Source organism: Sinocyclocheilus rhinocerous, unplaced genomic scaffold (genome assembly GCF_001515625.1).
Source record: "Sinocyclocheilus rhinocerous isolate Xijiao unplaced genomic scaffold, SAMN03320098_v1.1 scaffold1687, whole genome shotgun sequence".
Classification (NCBI taxonomy): Eukaryota; Metazoa; Chordata; class Actinopteri; order Cypriniformes; family Cyprinidae; genus Sinocyclocheilus; species Sinocyclocheilus rhinocerous.
In genome coordinates this window covers 539,595-550,648 of record NW_015660051.1, presented here as the reverse complement: position 1 = coordinate 550,648, position 11,054 = coordinate 539,595, and the positions used below count along the sequence as shown (strand labels likewise).

Below are 11,054 nucleotides of genomic sequence, written 5' to 3'. Positions count from 1 at the left end.
GGTGTGTGTGCGCGGGCGCCGGTGCGATCGAACAGCTGAAACATAAAAAAACTCAATTTTTGGAGTAAGGTATAATCCGCAAAAGTGTTTACTTTTATTTTTGCACACTCACAATAAAAACAAAATATTTGTGCTTTTGTAAAATAAAGCAAACAAACAGAATGCGCCTTGTCATCCTTTTCTTTCCGTGAACTTGTTTATGGAGCGCCTCGCCACACTTCTGTTAGCTTAATTCTGTTAGCTTAATTATTTAAGCCAGATATATTTCCCTTTTTTTTTTTTTTTATGAAAACAAATTGTTATTTTTATTTAGGCCTATTGCTTACATAGGCTATATTCCTTAAAGCATCCCATTTTGTCCCAGGGCTTGAAAACCTGTGCCTAGGCTAGTTAGGTCCATGCAGAAACTTGTGAACGATGCTCTTAGTTGTGGCATCACCGTTTAGTGACATCATTGAATGCTCCGGGAAAACGTATAGTCAGTGTCGGTCACAGCGCCTTTTAATTGCTGTTTTGAATCCAGCAATTATTTATTTACAAATTATAAGCTCTGATTACACAAAATTTCAGTCCAATGCGATAACATTAACTAGTATTTTCGGGAAAAAGAAAAAATTTTCAGAGCAAAAAGGACCCGAATACCACATGAGGGTTAAAAAGGCGGTTCATGCTCGAAACCCTCCAATGTGGCTGAATTACAAGAATTCTGCATAGATGAGTGGACCAAATTTCCTCCACAGCGCTGTAACAGACTCATTGCAAGTTATCGCAAACGCTTGATTGCAGTTGTTGCTGCTAAGGGTGGCCCAACCAGTTATTAGGTTTAGGGGGCAAACACTTTTTCACACAGGGCCATGTAGTTTTGGGTTTTGTTTTCCCTTAATAATAAAAACCTTCATTTAAAAACTGCATGTTGTGTTCACTTGTGTTATCTTTTACTAATATTTAAATTTGTTTGATGATCTGAAACATTAAAGTGTGACAAACATGCAAAAAAATAAGAAATCAGGAAGGGGGCCAACACTTTTTCACACCACTGTATACCGTCACCGTCACTCACAGCTGCTCGCATGTGTTTTGCGCATGAGCCGCACGCAGCCCAAAATTAAACGGCTTAATCGACCATCGATAGCTTTAATCGATTGCATCTCTTATCGACAATTAATCGATCATCGATTAATCGTTTACATACCTAGTTCAAGTGAATGCAGAAAACGTGATTAATATTCATGAGCCTAGCAGCCTGTCAGACCTTAGGGCATTTTATACTATTATTCATTGTATTTGTATTTTTTAGTATTATTATTTTAGGATTATTGCTAGACTTTTTACAGAAACAATTCTCCATTTCTTAATTCTCTGTTTTATTTAATATGACAAATATGCATTAATACATCATCATTCATGTTATATTTTAGTTCTAATAACAAAAGTTATATCATAAAAAATGCTGATTCTATTGCCTACGTTTGCGTTAGTCCTCTTAAAAGCTGAGACAAGCTCTGATTCTTACAAAAGTCATTCAAGCTATGTTTAGGATCAGGTCACTGAATCTGTAGCCCAAGAGCATTATTACATGTACAAACCCCACAGATCCAGACGTTGATATATTCTGAATGGTTCATGTAGCATATCAGTAAAACAGCAGAAAGCTACAAAATAAAACACATTCACTGACATCATAAATAATGTACATATTCACCAAAGGGCTCAGTGTGGTACTGAATATGCTTTTCACAGGCATTTCTGTAGCAGTGTCATTCACAGGCGTGCAAAGCATAATGGTGAGGAGATTCTATGTCGTGCACACATTAAAAAGTAATTTCAGGCATACAGAATATAAGAAACTGGCATTCACACGCTTTAAAGACCCACACACTATCGCACAAGACTCTGTGAGCAATAAAACTCTGTCATAGCAGTTATAAAGTAGGCCAGGGCAGTGAAAGGCTTGAATCTATTAAAAAGTGAGCATTTGCGGTGCTCTGTGCATAGGATGACACTTAAACAGAATGGCAAGCTTTACAGAAAGAGTAAAGAGAGAGAGAAAAATCCATGAATGGGAATTAAGTAAAGCAATGACCCTTCAGACAGATCATTTATATTCGCCTTTCACAGGCGTGGACGTGCTGCCATGCTTCATCACTGCAAGGGTGCATTAGTTAGGTCATCTACTGTAGGATGGCTAGAAACAGGAGAAACTAGCCTGAGCTCCAACTACTGGAGAGGACACAAAGGAGACACTGCACTCCCAGATCAAAAGTTCCTCTAAATGAATTGTACCTAATATATGTGAACAAAACAACCCATCACACTCTTTTAGATGATGCTCAAATCAATGCACTGATGGAAATCTTATAGGGAGTCAAATATTGCTAAGGCTTTGTTCACTCTGCACTAAAATCAGATTTATTTTTCAAATGTGTTCTTTAAACACACCGACATGTTGCAAGTAAAGAAATTAAATCAGAAAGTACAGACAATCTTTCCCTCTGCTCATGTCCATCATGAATTATCTTCTATAGCTATGTCCAAGTTCACTAATTTTAGCTTGTTACTCATTATATATCATATTGTATGCATATGTTGACATAAAAATGACTATACCAGGGGTTCTCAACTATAGGGCTGGGGCCCACAGGGGGCCTCAAGATGATATAAATATATAAAAAATTAGCCACCCGCCATCTGAACCCGTTTCACTGTACACTGCACCTTCTTTATTTACATTACTTGTCATTTTCACTTGTCATTGAGTGGTTCATCTGCATAACAATTTTGACTGTTTCATTGGCTCTGTGTTGAGATTCAGTGACAAAGATGGATCTAAACTAATTAATGTGTTTTGCATTATGATATGTGTGTATATCTGACCTGGCTATTCAGGCTGAAACATTTCCAAAATGTGCATATTAATATGATTTGATTCAAGTTTGTAAAAATCAGATTCTGATATTCAAACTACAAACTATAAAATGTTTTTGAGTTGAAAATGCCAAAGAAAAAAAAAGAAAAATCTGATTTCAGGCAGCCTGTCTGAACAAAGCCTAAGAGAGAAAGCCATCTTCTTCAAACCCACACATCCAGTTGTGGAGCTCAGTATAGTTTTTTAGAGTTCAACCAAAGTATCCAGTCCAGGCTATAAGCAAGTGTTATAGGGAGAAGAGCAGGGCAAGTGGGGTAAACATAGGTTCATTTTGTTACCATGGTTAGCAACCGGCCACCGAGGTGCAGAACAGGAAGGGCTTTGATCACCTGCAACAATGACAAAGTGGAAATTGACAGACAGAAAAAGAGAGAGAGAGAGAAAGAAAAAGATGGAGAGACATCAAACAAGAGGTATTTCAGGAGTTCGTAACCAATTATCCACTCTGAAACTCTCAGCCCACACACTCATCAGAAAAAGAAAGAAAGTGTCTGAAAGAGAAAGAGAGAGAAGGTGAGCGACACTCAGCACAAGAAAGCGAGTGGCAAGAAAGAGACAGGCTATGAGACAGAAGAGAGAGAGAAAGAGCACTGGTGAGGTTTAATCTACACACTCTCTTCTATCTTAAATGTCAGTCTTATTCAAACAGATGTCAGGGAGACTGGGCCACAGAGCTGGATGGAGTAGGTGAGCTCTGAGCATGTGGCACTCTCTTCCTGGCGGCGGCTGGCTGGCAGGCTCTGTCAGGGGGCAGCGCTTGGGGGCCTCGCAGCCCCGCTGAGTGGGAGACAGGTTTGATACAGCATGACACCTTAGTTATTCATGCCCTCTTATTAGACCTACACACTGACACAAGGGATCATGGAAAAAAAAACTTTTTTGTAAGACGAGATGAAGTAAAGCCAGGAAAACAGTGCAGGGACAAATCAGTGCTGCTGAGCATGCTGGTATATGGATATTAGGTACATTGATGTAGCGATCTGAAGTTTCCCCCATGTAGTTCCTCCTGATGTCTTTTGGCATGTTTTTCTTATGTGGCTTTTCTAATGATGCCAAGTTTTTTTTTTTTTTCTTTTCTTTTTTTTCTGTCAGTCTGACTCTGTACACAACATATATCTCACTATATCCCAGGAGAATTTCTAATGACAGAAGCAGGTTTATGCATTGTTAGCATGCATGGACAAGGACTTTGGGAAAAGAGTGACTTATTGGGGACATTGTGTGAGGCTGTTCTGGAAAGCTACAGCAGTTATAGACACTTGTCTGCCCATCTTTGGCATTTCAATTCAACATAGCACCTACAGCAGGTGGCCCGCTTCTCCTCCCTTGGGTCAGAGCAATTCATCATGGCAGGATGGAATATGTTTATGTTAAACCATCCTCTAAGGACCCAGAGTCTACAATCAATTTCTGTAATCAGTGACTTATGAAAGGTAATGTGGCAATGAATCCAATATGAAAACAGTTGTGAGGCGGAGACCTACAGAAGGGCAATAAACTGAGCCAAATTTTACAAGTGTTACTTTGGGATTTATGTTGTTGAAGGAATAGTTTACCCCAAAATGAACATTTTCTTTTTCTCACACCAAACAATTTACGACTTTTTGTTCTGTGGAACACAGAAAGATAATTATTGAATAAAGTACACTGCTGTTCAAAGGTTTGGGGTTAGGGGTTAGGATACAGCTGTGACATCACAGGAATAAATTACATTTTAAAATATAATATAATAAAAACTGGTTATTTTAAATTGTAATAATATTTCACAATAATATTTTCACTGTATTTTTAAACAAATACATGCAGCCTTGGTGATCATAAAACACTTAAAAAAAAATAAAAAATACCAACCCCATACCATTAAACGGTAGTATACTTGTTTTTTTTTCTTTTTTTCCAAGCAATTACTAACCATAGGAAATGCTTCCATGTTTTAAAAAGTATGCAATAGCACCATTAAAATATCATAAAAGTAGTTCATATGATTAGTGCATTATACAAGTCTACTGAAGCCACACAACAGGTTTATTTGAGAAACATACTGAAACTGAAGATACTTTTATGGTGCTTTTGTGTCCTTTTTGAAGCAAGAAAGTTCAAGTGCACATTCTTTGTAATTGCATTAAAAGAAGAACAACAACAGGCACATATTTCCAAACATCTCCATTTGTGTTCCACGCAAGAAAGGTTTGTATGAATATGAGGGTGAGTAAGTGATGACAAAATTGTCATTTGTGGGTGAACTATTCATTTGAAGGCATCGTGAAATGTAAAGCAAGAGGAGGTGCAGGTATAAGCAGTCTTACCGTTGCGTGGGGTTCGTTTCCTGCGGTCACGGAAGGCTGCTCCAGACTGCAAGGCCTCCATCAGGTTGTCCATCACGCCCGTCTCGTCACCTTCTGTAGAGAGGACAAAGTTGCCTGTCAGAGCTCAGTTTCATGCACAACACATTCACATAGACTCCAACTCGCATACACAAATCCACACACTGTGGTCAGGCTACAAAAAACCGAGTGTGGGAGTAAAAGGAAAAGTGAACACAGAACAGCAATAAGGCAAGGCAAATGGGGCAGAGGGCAAAGAGAACAGCGCGACTCCCTACAAGCACAAACGCTTCGAGGCGGCAGCGGCTATCAAATGGAGAGGAGCCAGAGGATGAAAGTGCTCACTGATGGCCATTGACAGATATTCGCTCTGCGGCTTGCACAGGGGAGCTAAGTGCTCTTTACCAAGATTTAGTGTGGAGCCGTTCAATACAGGGGCTTTTTATCATTGTTCGATGACAGTGGGATGTGCTTCGAAAATGATCATACCACCGAAGTGCAACGCGTCTCCGTTGCAAAGGGGGTTTGACTTCTAAAAGACAATGAGACGTGCGACTCACTCACTGCAAGGACAAATCCCGGGGAGAAACAATCAAATTTTGGATTTATTTCTCTGTGCATAATATGGTGGAATAAGAGACCCTTTAATTGTCTAATACAATTTTTTTAAACTGCCAACATTCCAGAAATACGATGTTATAAAGACAACATATAATTATGATACTGTATAAATTAAATAAATACAAAATTAAACATTGTTTTGTAACAATTTAACTAAAGTAAATAATAAATAAATCATATTAATATATTATTCATTAATTCAAAATTATTAATTCAAAATATGATCATATACAGTAATTAATAATAAATCAATAAATGTGACCCTGCAAAACCAGTCATAAGGGTAAATTTTTTGAAATTTTGATTTATACATCATCTGGATAAAATGAGCTGAATAAATAAGCTTTCCATTGATGTATGGTTTGTTAGGATAGGACAATATTTGGCCGAGATACAATTATTTGAAAATCTGGAATCTGAGGGTGCAAAAAAATCTAAATATTGAGAAAATCGCCTTTAAAGTAGCAATGCATATTACTAATCAAAAATTAAGTTTTGATATATTTACGGTAGGAAATGTACAAAATATCTTCATGGAACATGATCTTTAATTAATATCCTAATGATTTTTGGCATAAAAGAAAAATTGATAATTTTGACCCATACAATGTTTTTTTTGGCTATTGCTAAAAATATACTCAAGCGACTTAAGACTTGTTTTGTGGTCCAGGGTCACAAATATTTTATCTCAAATTAAATTTGTTACCTCATTCCTTAATATGCAGTCACATTCTTCCACAACTTAATATACTGTATATTTCCTTGACTTCCACTTATAAAGTTTTGAAGCTTTGAAGTTTTTTTTCTTGCATGGGCATATGGTGCAGAACATCTAAAGCATCGGTCAACGATGGGGTTCAGAAATAATATTTTGGTCTTTTATCTGGGTCATCTATCTTTACCCAGCATTAATGAGACTGAGGGTCCCCACTATATCATAGTGGTCCAGCAGAGGCATTATTTTAAACTAGAATCATTACGGTGACTTATTGTTGCGTGTGGGATCGTTTCATCAATTCTTTTGTGTACATGATCGAGCCGTTCTGTGGAAATATTTAGTGAATGGGTTTGGATTTGACGTCTGCCTTGGCAGAGAGAAAACGTCTGTGGCGGAGATGCCGGTAGCTTTAGGCAGCAGTTTCAGGCGTGTTAATCAATCTTTTGTTTCCTCGCGCATTCAAAGTAGATGACAGTCAGCAAATTGAATTTATAAAGAGGAAGAAAGTTGACACGGCTACATAATTAATTTCAGAAAATGCCACACACTCGCTACACTGAGGCAGAACTGCACAAGTGCATTTTCCGCTGGAAGCAGCAGCATGAATACTTATATGTGACACAACTGTACACATTAAACAAAGGCAAAATGTTACAATTAAAAAGAATAAACAAACAGTAGCAGTGGGATAAAATGAAATGATTCATGCTCTCTTTAAGCCTAGCTTTTACTGTATCGCTTTATACTCGAGACCCTTACTCAAAAATCAAGCGGTTCACGAATCATTATGGTGACTTATTGTTGCGTGTGGGATTGTTTCATCAATTCTTTTGTGTATACGATCAAGCCGTTCTGTGGAAATATTTAGTGAATGGGTTTGGATTTGACGTCTGCCTTGGCAGAGAGAAAACGTCTGTGGCGGAGATGCCGGTAGCTTTAGGCAGCAGTTTCAGGCGTGTTAATCAATCTTTTGTTTCCTCGCGCATTCAAAGTAGATGACAGTCAGCAAATTGAATTTATAAAGAGGAAGAAAGTTGACACGGCTACATAATTAATTTCAGAAAATGCCACACACTCGCTACACTGAGGCAGAACTGCACAAGTGCATTTTCCGCTGGAAGCAGCAGCATGAATACTTATATGTGATACAACTGTACACATTAAACAAAGGCAAAATGTTACAATTAAAAAGAATAAACAAACAGTAGCAGTGGGATAAAATGAAATGATTCATGTTCTCTTTAAGCCTAGCTTTTACTGTATCGCTTTATACTCGAGACCCTTACTCAAAAATCAAAGAAGCGGTTCACACAGTGTGCTGTGTTTAATAGCCACCCAGTTTAAATCAAGCTAAATAAACTAGCTGTTCCAGAACAAACCAGAGCAGAACAAGCATGGCTTATCTCTAATTGCTCTTCAACACCTTGGCTGATAGCTTTGCTCATTGGTTTAAACCAGGACATGCATTTCGCTGGCTCCTTCCACCGAGTGTCCCATTGTCCTCTGAAAGCAATGACACTTCCTAAAGTAGCTGCATCTCAAAGTTTGCATCCCCAAAACACACCCACATCCATCTGACGCTCGAGCTGGGTGTTCAGGGGGCAGGTAAACATTTATTAGAGGCACCGTGATTCCGGAAACTTCTCGACAGCTCCCTCATTTCCTTCGTTTTGGAGACTTAGACATCACAAGGGGCACCTGACACTTTGATCAATTTGTCCTACTTCTTGCTTGCTTAACTGTAACACAATTCATCATCTGCAATGGCCAGGACAGGAGAGCTGGGAAGGCTGGGTTCAGATGATCTCAGACACGAGAAAGCAAAATTACTAAAATGGAAAACATGCTCCCAAGCGACCCATGACTGCTCCATTAACAATGTCCTGTTGGGCCATGCTTCCACAAGAACCAGCTGGACTCTTGATCTCTCCACACGGATCTGAGAGGAACTGCCAGAGCATGTGGTCTACAGTATTATCATTCCGGGATGTATTAAAATCAGAGAATCTAAGGAACACATTTAACTCTAAGATTAACCAAGCACACTGTGCCTTTTCGACAAAACTCAGGACAAACCATATTCAACAAAACACAACTAAAACAAAATTAAAACAAATGAACAAACACCCTTTCAAACAGCACTGCATAATATACTGAAAATGTACAACATATGTAATATTGTAGTGGGAGTGTGAAATTTACCAACACAACCACCAAAATCACCAAAATCAAAACCATGGCTTTTTAATTTACATGCTACTTTCCTAAAGACAGCATACGAGGGCTAGCAACAAACTACTCATGTAAACAACACATGACTGCGAAAATGATATTGCTTTTTAAACAGCAGTTCAACAAACAAGAGGTTAATAATTTTTGTGTTTTTTAATGTCAATGAAAATTTCTGACTCACTTTATATTAACTGGCCTTAACAACTATGTAGCAAATGTGTTTTGCAATACAATATGAACACAATAAGTACATTGTATTTAATTTTTGATGTAAGTACATAGTAGTTAAGGCCACTTAATATAAAGTGGGGCCAAAATTTCAAATGATGCCACTGAAAACTCTGTTGTGTTTCTGTGTAGAGTTGATTAGTTTCTGAATAAACTAGTAGAATGATTCAAAGTAGAATGCTTTAATGACTCACTCATAAAAAACAGTTTCTAGTTTCGTGTTTTTGAATGAATTAAGTTCAGTGAATGATACAATGACTCACTCACAAGTCATGTTTTTTTAATTCCTTAATGAATCAGTGTGTTTTAACAATTCAGGTCAGTGAATGATTCTATTTACTTAAAAAGACACCATCTACTCGTGCAACAATGCAACTCTGTGTTGTAGCGAATCAGCTCATGGGGAAATATGAATAATTAATCATAACTAGTTATAATCAATTATAAATATTTAGATCCGCTGTAGATATTTACTTGACCTCTCAGGTCAACTGTCTGTCAATTCTAAGAACGTTAATTTCCTGGTTAAGGGAAATAACTTTCTTACTGTACAATTCTACATTAGTTCAAACACACCTTTGTAAAAAGGTGCAAATGATACCTAATGTATCAATTAATAAGACTAAGTTTGAATACTTGCACGTTTCATCTGTCTGAAAGAGAGGTTTGATGCAATCTGAAGGTTCAAGTTGATCTTTGCTGAAGTTGGTTGATGAAAAAGAACCAGTTTGAGTCAGAGAATCTTGGTGAATGGAAAAGTCAAGGCCGAAGCCTGGCACGTACTTAAGGATGTCCTGGAGATTGTAGCTCACATCTTCTCAGAACCTAACAGAACCATCGACTCTGGGCGGGTCACTGAATGTGAGTTCTTTAAAGTCTGCGAAGATTCCCGCCTCTCAAAATGGGCTTGTCCAATGAGAAGGCTGACGTCCCAAGTGGGAGTTTTGAGATACTGGGGAGTTTTATGACTCTTTGTGTGGAAGCATGGTAATTTGCATATGGAACTTGAATCGAAATTACTAAAGATTCTCAGGACACTAATATATTGCCTATGTACCAACATATAATATACACTCTCGTTTAGATCATCAGAAGACTAATTCATAGATACTAAACATGGTAGGGTTACATATATGTAAGATGACAGGAATGAGTGTTTCCATCATAAGCCTGCATAAAACAGTATAAAATCTCAAAGACAACATACACAATGACCTGAAGGATTTGTGTGTTCATTCAAAGAAAGGTTTTCCTATGAATTAATTAGAAAAGAGTCCATTTCTACTGTGCACTGTGTCTCTTCCTTATGGAAAAGGCAGTGGTTTTCCCTACTCACATTCCATTAGGTCGTAAATGTATCTGGTCTAGCAAAGGTGTCGTGGTTGCCATGGGGACCAGGGGGGGCCTGGTGTCGTTGCAGACATCCTGGCACCCAGTATGTTTATTGGGTGAGGGGTCTGTGAATGTTTGTTAATCTAATGAATAATTGATTTGTTAAATCAAATGAAAAATGGTGTGTCTGATTGGTCCAGATGCTACAGTTTCAAGAATCACTGTAAAATAATACACACGCTGACAGTCTGTGAAAACACACACATCAGGGTGATTTGCTGCTCTGCAATGATAAATTATTATTGGTGCTCAATTATTAGTAATGGGTCTCTGCTCTAAGTTTTACTCCTCCATGTCCCAGCCCGCTGTTGTCCAAACATCCGGTGTTACAGCAATTTTTCACTGGCTGGAGGCAATTACCAAACTGGTTCCGCGTGTGTATCACACCAATGTACATATTTTGTGACAGCAAATTGAAAAGTTATTAATTATGAAGGCTATATTCAAAATAAACTAGTAATATTATTTTTCTTCAAAACCATCTAAAAATGCCTGTAGGAATAAAATATAATGACTTTTAATGCTATTTAAGGCCTTTTTGCCCCCCCGCAAAATCCATTTAATGACTTTTAATGCATTTTTAATGCCCGATGAAACCCTGTATGTATATATA

General features: G+C 37.8%; 1 protein-coding gene across 1 annotated transcript in view; it reads right to left on the bottom strand.

Moving 5' to 3' along the window:
• The window catches only part of LOC107724831 (protein diaphanous homolog 2-like), a 471,924-nt gene that overhangs the window by 38,547 nt on the left and 422,323 nt on the right, over positions 1-11,054 (bottom strand). Inside the window, exons 30-31 of the mRNA XM_016533907.1 lie at positions 5,233-5,325; positions 3,205-3,255 (exon numbers count right to left, since the gene is read on the bottom strand). Of these exons, the coding sequence (XP_016389393.1) occupies positions 3,205-3,255; positions 5,233-5,325 (144 nt within the window). The remainder of the gene's footprint in view (positions 1-3,204; positions 3,256-5,232; positions 5,326-11,054) is intronic.